The sequence below is a fragment of the Stegostoma tigrinum genome, chromosome 14, assembly GCF_030684315.1.
Source record: "Stegostoma tigrinum isolate sSteTig4 chromosome 14, sSteTig4.hap1, whole genome shotgun sequence".
NCBI classification, from domain to species: Eukaryota; Metazoa; Chordata; class Chondrichthyes; order Orectolobiformes; family Stegostomatidae; genus Stegostoma; species Stegostoma tigrinum.
Genome location: NC_081367.1, coordinates 19,336,762 through 19,350,382, shown reverse-complemented (window position 1 = coordinate 19,350,382; position 13,621 = coordinate 19,336,762). Strand labels below are relative to the sequence as shown.

The following is a 13,621-nucleotide window of genomic DNA, read 5'->3' as shown; positions in this document are numbered from 1 at the left end:
CTACTTTGGCCTACCAAGCCCTGTGCTGCCTTTTCACTGACACCCTTTCTTGTAACTTAACTTTTCATCCATCTTTAAGTTTATCCCCACTTCAACAATTGCTGCCGCTTTTCCCCCTCCAGCTTTGTCCATCGTTTTGGTGAGGAGCCCCCCTTTGCTCCTGCATCAAAACCCACCCAGCGCCTTCTCAACAGACAGTCCTCCAGCAGTGTATTCACTAAAGAACTCTGAATGACTTCAAACATCGTATATATTTGTCAGAACATTCAGTACATTGACTCTTGTTCCAAAGTCACAACGAGACCACTTGTGGCTAGCCATTGCATAGCTGAGCTTTTAACAGGAAGGACTGTAATTCAAGACCATTGACTCCCACAGCTACCTGGACTACACCTCCACTCACTCACCTTCCTGCAAAAATGCAATCTCCTACTTCCAATTCCTCCGATTCTGCCACGTCTGCTTCCAAGATGGGGAAATCCATTCCCATACATCCCAGATGTCGTCTTATTTCAAGGACCGTAACATTCCCCTCTGGTCATTGAAAATGCACTCAAATGTATCTCTTGCATTTCCCACACCTTTGCCCTCACATCCCCTCCCACCAACAAAATTAAAGACAGAATCCCCCGTGGCCTCACCTATCACAACACCAACATCTGCTTCCAGTGTATCGTTCTCCGCCACTTCCGCACCTCCAATCTGACTCCACAACCAAGAGATATTTCCTTCCCACTCCATCTGCCTTTTGTAGCAACCGCACTTTTTGTGACTTCCCTGTCTGCTCCACACTCCCCCCAGCCCCACCACACCCGGCACCTTTCCCTGCAACCGCGACACCTGCTCCTACACCTCCCACTTACCTCCATTCAAGGCGCAATACAAACCTTTTATATCAGACAAGGCTTCACCTGCACATCCACCTCCTTGGGTCTACTGCATCCACTGCTCCCGAAGTGGCCTCCTCTACATTGGTAAAACCAACTGGAGACTCAGAGACTGTATTGTCGAGCACATGCACTCCATACATGACAAACGGCAACATCTTCCATCCGCGAACCATTTTAACTCCCCCAGTCATTCCCTGGGTGACATGTCCATCCTGGGCCTCCTCCAGTGTCACAGTGATGCCACCCGCAAACTGGAGGAGTCGCATCTTATATTGTGCCTTGGATACCTCCAGCCTGATGGCCTAAACATGGAAGTCACCAACTTCAAAACCTTCCCATCCCCGCTCTCATTCCTGCCTGCTTGACCTGACACAACCTGTCCATCTTCTCTTCCACCTATCCATCCCTCCCACCTCGCTGACCAATCCCCACCACTCTCTACCTGCACTCACCTATCACCATCTCACCTACTTTTCCCAGCCCCACCTCTCCTCTCACTATTTATTTCTGAGTTTCCTTCCCCCTCCTCCGTTTCTGAAGAAGGGTCCTGACTCGAAACGTCAACTTTCTTGCTGCTCTGATGCTACCTAACCTGCTGTGATCCCCCAGCCCCACACTTTGTTATCTCTGACCCCAACATCTTTAGTTCTTGCTATCTCTGACTGTAAAGTTCAACTTTATTTCTTTGTATTCCTGCCGTTATAGTCTGTGTTTTATTTTGTTTTTCTGTGTTTTAAGATGGCACCAGATTGTGGTGATACTGAGTAGCACTTTTCATTGTTTTCGTAACAACATGTATGTGGCAATTAATCAAATCACAGATTTATTTCTAACGTGGATTATGAATATTTCAGGCATAAGTTCTTGCCAAGGAAGTTAAGCACCATTACTGTCCACTGCACAGATTTAAATTGAACTTCTTCCATAGGAAACCATGGATGCAACAATGACAAGTGTAACAGAGCAGGAACCACAGTCATCACAAGCAGGCAGAAATGATGAAACTGATGAAAGAGAGAAGCTACTTAAAGATAAGGGCCAGGAGGTATGTAGTGCTCAACGTGATAGATCAAACCAGGATCAAGGTCTGTCTGAGGCACATTAGTATTTAGGAATTTGATCTGTTGGAAAACACTGTGTACTGGCACTTTGTTGTCATTGTTCTTTGTCATTGTGCATCTTGACAGTTCAGCATTGGAAGTGTTTTCTTCGATGGTGTGGAGATTCTGCCGCACTGTCATGAACTGTGTTCCAAAAATTTAGAAATCCAACCAGAATCTCTTCTGATTCCCTCTCAAGATCTGCCCTGGTGGGATTTGAATCCAGGTCCCCAGAATGTTATTTGGATTGCTAGATTATCTAGTGATAATACCACCAGGACATCACCTACCCCTGCTGACACTCTGCATCTGCTTTCTGTTTTCCTGTCCTTGAACTATGCAGGTGTCTGTGGAATACACCACATACTCCTGTATCTCTGTCAGTGCCAGAAATCAATGCAATTGGGTCAGTGAGTATCATCTCTGTCGGCCTGGAACAGCATTTTCCATTGGCCAATGTGCAAAGCATCTTCTGACACAAAGTCAGGAAGATCTAGCTCATAATGAGCCAGTATTCGAGAAGAGAGAAATGTTTCTTTGCTTTGTTCAAATGTTATCCATTGGTGCTCATCACATTTTGGCCCAGATTTTCCATTGGCCTGACAGTTGTTATTCCAGTGTTGACTGGAGTTGTGAATTGGACCCCTGCACATTTCCCATCATAGCAGAATCTGAAGGATTTGCCCACGAAAGTGAATTTTCTTTTAGACAGTGTCTCCACACATTTAAATCAGAGACTTTGGATGGTACCAATGAAATTTAAGTAAAATAGTCAATCGGGAAAAGTCAGACTGTAGATAGATTGAATATTGCTGTGTTGATTTCAATTTGTAATGGGCCAAATTTATCTCACAAATTACAGTTTGTTTAATGGCTAATTATCTTTAATGTGCAAAATTGAATACAGAGTCAGGTGAGTGCAGATGAGCAATTTAATGTGAAAGCTTGTAATTTGTTGACCATGAGTTCTATCTTGGTCTCTAGCTTCCCAGTCAAATGTATTGAATACTACGAAGTTGCTGTACTGACATCCTAGCAATGTGTCAAATTCACCATTAAAAAAATGGGCACACCCATGCACTTTAAGTATTCTTTTACCAACATTATAAATCTTAATGGAATTGTGGGAGATATAGCAGTTTGGATTGGAAATTGGCTTCCTGAAAGAGGGTGGTAGTTGATGGGAAATGTTCATCCTGGAGACCAGTTACTCGTGGTGTACCACAAGGGTCGGTGTTGGGTCCACTGCTGTTTGTCATTTTTATAAATGACCTGGATGAGGGCGTAGAAAGATGGGTGAGTAAATTTGCAGACGACACTAAGGTCGGTGGAGTTGTGGATAGTGACAAAGGATGCTGTAGGTTGCAGAGAGACATAGATAAGCTGCAGAGCTGGGCTGAGAGGTGGCAAATGGAGTTTAATGCAGACAAGTGTGAGGTGATGCACTTTGGTAGGAGTAACCGGAAGGCAAAGTACAGGGCTAATGGTAAGATTCTTAGTAGTGTAGATGAGCAGAGAGATCTCGGTGTCCATGTACACAGATCCTTGAAAGTTGCCACCCAGGTTGACAGGGCTCTTAAGAAGGCATACAGTGTTTTAGCTTTTATTAATAGAGGGATCGAGTTCCGGAACCAAGAGGTTATGGTGAAGCTGTACAAAACTCTGGTGCGGCCACACTTGGGGTATTGTGTACAGTTCTGGTCACCGCATTATAAGAAGGATGTGGAAGCTTTGGAAAGGGTGCAGAGGGGATTTACTAGGATGTTGCCTGGTATGGAGGGAAGGTCTTACGAGGAAAGGCTGAGGGACTTGAGGCTGTTTTCATTAGAGAGAAGAAGGTTGAGAGGTGACTTAATTGAAACATATAAAATAATCAGAGGGTTAGATAGGGTGGATAGGGAGAGCCTTTTTCCTAGGATGGTGATGGCGAGCATGAGGGGGCATAGCTTTAAATTGAGGGATGAAAGATATAGGACAGATGTCAGAGGTAGTTTCTTTACTCAGGGAGTAGTAATGGAATGGAACGCTTTGCCTGCAACGGTAGTAGATTCGCCAACTTTAGGTACGTTTAAGTTGTCATTGGACAAGCATATGGACATACACGGAATAGTGTAGGTTAGATGGGCTTGAGATCGGTATGACAGGTCGGCACATCGAGGGCTGAAGGGCCTGTACTGTGCTGTAATGTTCTATGTTCTATGTTAATTGGCACAAAACATACTCTGCGGCGCTAAAAATGAATACTTAAAAATGATGGAACCTCGTCAGGTCAACTTTAATTTAGGGATCAAAACTTTTAAGATGACTTAGTCTTTTGGATTCTTTTATAGTTTTTCTTTCTCAATTGTGAGCATTTTGCTTATCTAAGTCTTAAATGGTGGCCCCCTAAATTGAAGATCATACCGGTGATGCCCCAGTGCAGAGAAATAACAACTCAATGAACATCCTGTCAAGTCTCTTCAGTATCTTATTTGCCTCTTGCTTTGAAGCTCCAGAGAGCATAAACACAATTATTCAAATCTTTTAACAAAGGATAACTCTCTCAGTCCAAAAACCAATTTAGTAAACGTTTGCAGTACTATTTCTAAAGTTAGTTAATCATTCCTTTGATATGGAAAGCGCAATGCTTCATGTTTGGTCTCCCCAACACCCCGATCTTAAATGCCATTAACATTAAGTTCCAAATACCTTTCAATAAATGTCAACATGCCATTTAAGACCCTTCAAAAACAGGAAGAAGAGCAGCGATGGCCTAAAGATGAAGAGGCAGCGCAGTTGGGGATGGAGGTGGAAGGATCTTGGCGTCAAATGGAAGAAGATGATCTCCTGCGAATGCAGAAGAAGAATCATCGAGAAGAGGAGAAACAGAAATGCAAAGATGTAGAACGAGATAAAGAGCTGCAGAAACAAGAGTCCATACAACAACAGCAACAAGAACCGTTGAGATGTTTACAGCAACCGCAGCCTCAACAACAGCTAGCGCAAATGAAGGTAGATATTAAAACGATGTATTTTGTACTTGGGTTTTCTGGGAACAAGGATAATAAAAGTTTCATAAATGTAAAACACAACATTTGAATTAGTGATCACTTGAGATTTATGGAAGACCTAGTGGGTAATTTCTTAACACAGAGGGGTGCATGTATCAAACAAGCTGCCAGAGTAATTAGTGGAAGCAGGCACAATTGTAACATTTAAAAGGCATCTGGATGGGTATATGAATAGGGAGAGTTTAGAGTAATAAGGGCAAAATTAATGGAAAATGGGACTAGGTCAGACTTGGATATCAGGTCAGTGTGGACAAGTTGGAATGAAGGGTCTGTTTCCATGCTGTATAATTCTATGACCTTCCCAATTTAATATAAACTTTCAGTGTTTCTTGCATGAGTACTCACAAGTTATCTGACTGTTAATGTTTAGAAGTTTCATACCTTTGAAACAACTTCTGCTTTTGTGTTTTTACTACCAAAGTGAATAAGCTAATGTTTTGCCACTCGATTGTCTTGTTGCTCACTTACTTATCTGCCAATCTCTCTTTGCAGCATCTTATGTTGTTCATCCAGCTTAAATTTTCACCTCTTTCATAATTGTCATTCTTAGTCCAAGTCACTCATGTAGATTATGAATATCAGAGGCCCTCGCACTGACCATTACACCACTTGCTATTTTTTAACAGTAAGTTATAGAATAGTGAGCATGCAAAAGGAAGCCTTTCAGCTCAAGAGTCTCAGATGAATCTCTGTAAAATTCACTCTGCCACATTGTTTCCCCATAGCTCTGAAGATTAGTTTCCTTCAGGAGATTATCCAAATACTTATTGAAAGCCTCAACTGAATCTGACTCCATGCTAGAGATCCTAACTTATTGCTTCCGAAAATAGTTGTTTTGTTTGGATGTTGACATTTCACCATATATCTGCTTTCATTTGACCCTTCCATAAACAGGATACATTTGTACTAACAAAAGCAGAAATTGCTGGAGAAACTCAGCAGGCCTGATATCATCTGTGGAGACAAAGCAGAGTTAAGGTTTTGCATCCAGTGACCCTTCTTTAGAACCACGACTCTGCATAGACCTATCAGGATTTTGCACACCCCTACCAAATGTCCCTTAAAATCCCATTGCCCAAGGATAGCACATAGTACAAATAGTAGTTTTCCCCTTGAATGTGTATTCTTGTAAAATGTCCTGATGAGTGCAACGTGAAAAGCTTGGAGAAAATATAACTTTTTTTAGGTAACACTTCCTCAATAATAGATAGCAACATCTTCTCATGATTACGGTCAGGTTAACTGGCCTCTCGTTCACTGTTTGCTCTTTCTCTTCCTTTTCAAATAGTAGCCTAAGACATATTGAATTCTAATCTGCTGGGACCATTCTACAGTCCAGGTGTTTTGAAAAATTATAGTCTGTTTTTCCAGTGTCTGTGTGACTAGTTCTTTTTGAATCTTCATATATGTACCATCTGCTCCTGTGGATTTGCCAGTTTATAGTCTGTTAAATGTCTTTAATCTCTGGTACCAACCTGCCTGCTGAATTTGCCATCCTGCCACCTACCCCATCACATCTCAGCCGTATATCTTACCCTGTATTGTTGGCGTGTCATATTGTTTCTTTTTTACTTTAAAGACAGACACATGAGAAATATCTGTTTCATGTTCCTGTGATCTCATTGCTCTCATCCAGGCAAGTGTGGAATACTCCATGACATTCCTGACTTGCGGAACAGGTTTTGAGTAGTCAGGAGTTAAGTTACTCACTGCAAGACCCCTCGGCCCTGACCTGCTCTTGTAGCCGCTGTATTTATATGGCTAGTCCAGTTCAGTTTCTGACTAATTTTATTTTGCAAAAAAAAGTACTTTATTCATAAAAGTGGAAATCTTTATGCACATACGCAACTACTAAAACAGTTCAGATCTATATAGTTTGTTGCATTCAGTGAAGAAAACAAACATTGGCGTTTGGCTTTCTCAATTGTTACAATTAATCTAAAGACATTTCTTAATTATGCTAGTTACTAGGACCTATTTACATGCATCTGAGGCATCGGGAGGGTTTAATAACTGAACAGACACCATTGTATATTGGCAGAAAGACCTCAAACTGTGATCTTTCCCCTCTGTGCCTTGGCGGCAGCTGCCCCAAGTTTTAGTGCCTCCCTTAGCACAGAATAACCCTCAGGATATTGATAGCAGGGGATTTAATGATAGTTATGCCATGGGGTGGTGGTTTGGTTCTCTCTTGTTGGCGATACTTATTGCTTGACATTAGTTTGATTGTTACTTATCAGCTCAAACCTAGATGATACCCAGATCCTGCTGCATTTGGATACGGATTTTTTTTTATCTGAGTTGTCACAAATGGTCTGAACAATGTGCAATCATCAGCACAATTCCACATTTCTGACTTTATGATAGAGGAACCTAAATTGGGCATCAGCGACAGACTATTGCTAAGAAGTGCTGATTGATTGCACTGCTGACATCACGTTCCATCACCTTACTGATCATTGACAGCAGACTAATGGCTGGACTGAATTTGTCCTGATTTCTGTATAAAGGCCACACCTTGCCATTTTTCCCACATTGCTAGGTAGACACCAGGGCTTATTACCTTTGCAAGATCCAGCTATGATGAGGTGCGAATCAAATTAGCTGAAGACTAGCAGCTGTAATGGTGGGGATCTCTAAAGGAAGGTTGTAGGCTGAATTACTCCATTCCAAGAACAAATAAGAAAAAAACTATTTTGCCTCTTGTTCAAATGGAAATATATGGATTGATGTGTGTATCACTCAGCTTTTCATTAGGAAATTGCTCTGTGAATTGTGGAGGGAAAAATGGCTAATTTCCTTTTTCCAATTTACTGGTTGCACAAAATTTCACAGATTATAGAGCTGTTTCCTCTTGGATTTACAAAGATGGAGTCAAACATCATTTTCATTCATTTTTCAAAGTTTTTAATATGTTCAGCATTACGAACGGGTTTGACAACACTACAGCATTACACTAGTAGAAAATTTCAAAGTCCTTATGAGGATTATATAAAGTATTTTGTCTTAATTTTAAAGGGTGATGTAGTTATGTTTTCATATTGTGTTTCAATTTCTTTCTAGGTCTATGCTACATATGAGCTGTTTGCAATCTGTGATCATACTGGAGTATATAACAGTGGCCATTATGTTGCATACATTAAACCAATTTCTTCCCATAAATGGTATTGTTTTAATGATGCACTTGTCTGTGAGGTAAATATTATTCTCGTTACTGAGACTTTCAGAGCATGTGTTTTAGATTTTCCAGGATAATTTGTCAAATATTTTACGTAATCCAAATATATTTTAGAAATGCACTTGTATAAGTTCCTAGACATTATGCTGTAGGTAAAATTGTAATTTTAATCATAAATTATATATAATGTAAAACTTCATTTCAAAATGATTTCCAGAAAGCATCACGATTAATTTCGAGGGAGAAAATACACGTTCTTGTTTTAATTTGGCACAGCTCTGAATTCCAAAGTCCACTAATTAGGTTTTATCAGAGGGCAGCAGCTATTCATATCCATCGGAGATAGTATAATCTTGGAATGCCACCCTGCCATTACAAAAAGGAAGTAACAGGCCAATTAGAACCAGGGTTAAAATGATCACTGAACCGTTTTGCCTATGATGTTGGGTCACCGTTCCAATTAGAATTAACCACTCTGGCTTCAATTATTGAGTACAGACATATTTCTATGGGCCTCATTCTTCTGAATAGGGAGCCTACATCTACTTTTGGTGATTGTTATACAATTCAGCTGCATATTTGGTACATTTCCAAGGAGTGTGCCATTAGGTGCTTTCCAAAATTGCTGCCAAAAGATATAACTTCAGACAGAAAAAGTGCCAGAGACTCTGGCTCAGAATTTGTCAAGGCATCATGGAAGGTTGCGAAGCACTGAGGTCTCAGATTCTGCCATAATTTCCATGTACCATCCCCATTTGTCTGATTTGCTTGTGTGATGCCTGATTCTTCTCTTTGCTTGAAGTCTTGATGATATAGGTTTTGATAATACAGCTTCAGAACAAGTTAAATTAAATATATCTTTAGCAATTTGTAAACTTATTAATTACTGGGCTATAAAAATTAGACATCAAAAAGCTTTTCTGAGCTACTTGAATAACTTTAGCTTACAATGTCACATGGGATTTGAAAGGAATGAATAAACATAAGTATCTTTAACTGGTTGTCTCATTTGTTCAGCACCTTGTTTTGAATTTTGAGCAGCAGAATAGTTCCAGGTACCTTTTGTTAAGTAAGTATTTGCATCATTGTTTGTTAGACAACCTTCCTATGCACAATTTTTAATTGTGGTGCAGCTGATATGATGAAAGGTATGTTGGCAATATAACCAACAACTTGCTGGCTATGTTATCGACGATGCCCATGCTGCGAATTGCTGCAGGTAGAATACTAACTGTGCTTACAAAGCCAAGAATATAATTTCCATTCCGATAATGCTAAGAATTAAAGGTAAAGTCACTGCAGTTTTGACAGGCCATAGGGTTGCTCTTATAAGAGAAAGAGATGACTGGTGGTGGTTTAACCTGAGGGTAATCAGGCCTTAGGTAGGGAGAGAGATTGAGAAAGTGAGTTCTTCATGGTGTGCTAAGACTTATACCAAACAATCAATTTAAAATTGTTTGTTAGGGTCACAAAATGACTAATCTTTGATTGCAGGCACCTATCATCTGCAGGCAAAAGGACCTTGTGCCAGCTTGGGGAGCGTTAGTTTCATGGCAACACCTTAATCAATGAGAGTCAACTTGCCAGAGTTCTTTCCTCAGGCACTAAGATTGCTGTTCCTTTTGAAATTTGGCATTCTTCAGTTTGTGCTAATAACATTAGACAGCAAAGCTTCACTTTTTTGTAAATCTCTTTCTCAGCAAAATGCAATATCTTTTATCTTCAATTCAGTCAGACTTTCATCAAATTATTTATTTCACAGCAGACAGACATCATTTCTGAAGAATCCTGTGATGCTAGCAGCGCTTCAGACATACCATCTATCAGGTAATTGTGTTATGTAATTGAGTTTCTAATTAAATCTTCTTGATTATTCTCTAGTTTGAATGCTAAATTAATTCTAAAACTTTCAGAACGCCAAATTTAAGAAAAGAGCTAATTTTTGATATCATATCCATGCTTTTAACTATAGATCGTCCACAGCATACATGCTAATGTACAGGAAGGAGGAGGTAAACAGTATTCAAGGTAAATCAAGCCCTCCATTCTAATGTGATATTAATAATTGATACAACGTGGGTGAATGTGAGTTTATCCACTTTGGTAGCAAAAGCAGGAAGGTGGATTATTATCTGAATGCTGATAGTTTGGAAAACAGGACGTTCAACTAGAACTGGGTGCCCTTGTACATTAGTCGCTGGAAGTGAGTGTGGAGGAGCAGCAGGCAGTGAAGAAGCAAGTGGTAAATTGATCTTCACGGCAAGAGGGCTTAAGTACAAGAGTAGGGCTGCAATTGTACAGTGCCTTGGTGAGACTCACCTGGGGTATTGTGTGCAGTTTTGGTCTCCTGATCTGAGAAAAAGTGTTCTGGCTATGGAGGGAGTGGAATGAAAATTTTCCAGACTGACTCTTGGGATGGCAGGACTGACATACAAGAGGTCAAGTTGATTAGGATTATGTTTGCCAGAGTTTAGAGGAATAAGAGGGAGGATCTCACAGAAAGCTATAAAATATTAACAGGAAGGATGTTCCTGATGACAGAGTCTCCAGAACAGTCTAAGGATATGGGGAAAGACATTTACAACTGAGATGAGAAGAAACTTCTTCACTCAGAGAGTGGTGAACCTGTGGGATTCTCCGGCACAGAATGTGATTGAAAACAAGACATTGAATGTTTCCGAGAAAGAAGTAGATATAGTTCTTAGGGCTAAAGTGATCATAGGATTTTTAGAGAAAACGAACAGGATATTGAGTAGGATGATCAACTATGATCATGTTGAATGACACAGCAGGCTCAAAGGACTGAATGGACTATTCCTGTCTTGTTTTCTGTTTCTATCAGTTTATATTCAGCAAGCAAATAGGTACATCCATACTTCTCTCAGAAATTTTCAAACCTGAAGATGTGTTTCATTCAAATGCTTGCTCTATTACAGCTCCAGGCTTGTGTTGTTCAAATAATGGATTAAAAGTGAGGATGATTTATGCACAAACATAATTTACACTTTGCATTCTAGGTACTGTTAAGTGTTACTCCAATATATTTTGTTAGTTATGCAGTGGACAGCTTACATGCTGCAGTTTGCAGCCATTTATTCGTATTTAATTGTATGCATGAAATATATTTACAGAAGCTAAATATCCAAACTACAATGTAAATTAGGTCCATTTACATGCTTTGCATTTAAAATTTCTTTCCTCAAAATGTTGATTTTAAAGGTTTTGATAACACATCTTCCATAGAGTGGGCTAAATGAAATGTATCTTTAGCAATTTGTAAAATTATTCAACACTGGCCAGCAAGAATTAAACTACAAAAGGATATTTTCCGAGTTACTTGAATAATTTTGACTTTAATTGTCACTTTGGGATTAAAAGGAATGAATAAAGACAGAAGTATCTTTAATTGATCATGTCAGTTGCTCAGCATTTCACTTTGAATTATCAGCAGCAGAAAAATTCCAGGTACCTTGTGTGAGGAAAATATTTGCACATATTTATATAGGAGTTGGTTAAACAGACTTTGAATTATTTAATTATGACAGGATGTTCTATTGTAAATGTAGATTTAGTGCTTCCTCAGATATTCTGCTCATTCTTTAATTGTGTAGTTTTATGCCCACTCCCATCAGTTTAGATTCAAGACAGACTGATCTAAGAAGAGGAAATGCCAAGACTTATCTTTCGGCTTGGTCTTCTTTATCATTGTCATTATTACCTGTTAAGACTAAATAACAAAATACATGGTATTCAGCGATATACCAGGCTATAATTTTATTGTTACCTTGTTGAAAAACTAATCCACAAACTCCACTGCCAAATGTTAGTTGTTGAAATGCTTCTCTGCATATATATTTTTAACTTTAACATGGCTAGACGTCAAGGTCCTGGCTAGATCTCCATGTAGTTCTCTCCTCTCTCCCATAACTCTGCCCACATTGTGCTATTGATGCCTTGTGAGAAATGGATCATTGCACTGTTACTACAGGGTCCTAAAGCCCTTAAATAACACAAAACAGCCATGATCCAGTCACTGAGGATCAATTAAATCCACAGCATATTTTATGCAGGTGGGCAGCAGGCAAAGTGCAGTTGTTAAACTTAAGGTTGATATTTTAAACATAAAAACAGAAGTACTTGGAACAGAAATAAACAATTCAGCCCCTCAAGCCTGTTCCAAGTGTTAAAATAATCATGGCTGATCTCAGTTTGCCCGCAACTGCACTTTCCTGCCCACATAATCCTTCAACCATTATGAATTAGAAAATCAATCTCCTCATTGAATTTACTCAATGCTCCAATATCCAGGGCTCTCTGGGGTAGTGAATTCCTCGGTTTCACAATCATTTGAAAGAAGTAATTTCTCTTCATTTCTACTTCAAATCTGCTACCCTACATCCTAAACTTATTTTAAATTGCCCCACAAGAGGAAACATCCTCTTTACTTTGTCAATCCCATTTAGCATCTTGCATACCTCAATTGGACTCCTCTCATTCTTCTCAACCCAAGGAAACATCGGCCAAAGCCAAACAGTATTTTTTTATCAAACAAACCCCTTACCTCTGGAATTAATCTGGAGAGCCTCACCTGAAATGTTTCAAGTGCAACTGCATCCCACCTCAAACAAGGGAACCAAAATTAAATGTAATACTCCATGTGCTTTCTTATGAGTGCATGATGCAATTACAGCAATACTTCCTACTTTTATATGCTAATACATTAGCGATAAATGTCACATTTCCATTTGCCTTCCTTATTACCTGCTGTGCTTGCAAACTAGTTTTATGAGATTCATGCTTAAGTACTCTGTATTGAAGCACTCTGAAGTTTCTCTTCATTCAGGTAATAATAAGTTGTTTATCAAATCTTCACACCAAAATGGGCAACCTTACATTTATCCAGGTTAAACTCCACCTATCTGAACCAATTCATAAATTTCTTGTTTATTGCAACTTATTTTCACATATTTTTGTGCCCTCTGGAAAATTGGCTATAATAGCTTCAATCCCCGCATCCAAGTCATTAACATAGATTGTGTGCAGGAGCAGTCCAAGGACCCACTGGCTACATCTTGCCAACCAGAAAAAGACCCATTCGTCCCAACACTTTGTTTTCTGTTGGGTTAGCCAATCCTCTCTCAAAGCTAATAAATTATCCCCCACCAAACACATGTGATGTTAACTCGTGTATTAACTTTTGATGTGACACCTTATCAAATGTCTTCTGAAAGTCCGAATACACATATTTGAAGAATTCTAGCAAATTGTTAAACATGATTTGCACTTCATAAAACTATGCTGACCACTGTTGGATAGCATTTTGACTTTCCAAATGTCCTGTCATTAATTCCTTCATAATACATTCTGACAATTTTCTGACAACAAACGTTAAACTAACTGGTC

The 13,621-nt window shown here is 39.5% G+C and overlaps 1 protein-coding gene across 1 annotated transcript in view; it reads left to right on the top strand.

Moving 5' to 3' along the window:
- LOC125457889 (ubiquitin carboxyl-terminal hydrolase 47) overlaps positions 1-13,621 on the top strand; it is a 50,847-nt gene that overhangs the window by 28,951 nt on the left and 8,275 nt on the right. The window contains exons 9-13 of the mRNA XM_048542630.1: positions 1,819-1,935; positions 4,709-4,981; positions 8,104-8,235; positions 9,981-10,045; positions 10,191-10,246. Of these exons, the coding sequence (XP_048398587.1) occupies positions 1,819-1,935; positions 4,709-4,981; positions 8,104-8,235; positions 9,981-10,045; positions 10,191-10,246 (643 nt within the window). The remainder of the gene's footprint in view (positions 1-1,818; positions 1,936-4,708; positions 4,982-8,103; positions 8,236-9,980; positions 10,046-10,190; positions 10,247-13,621) is intronic.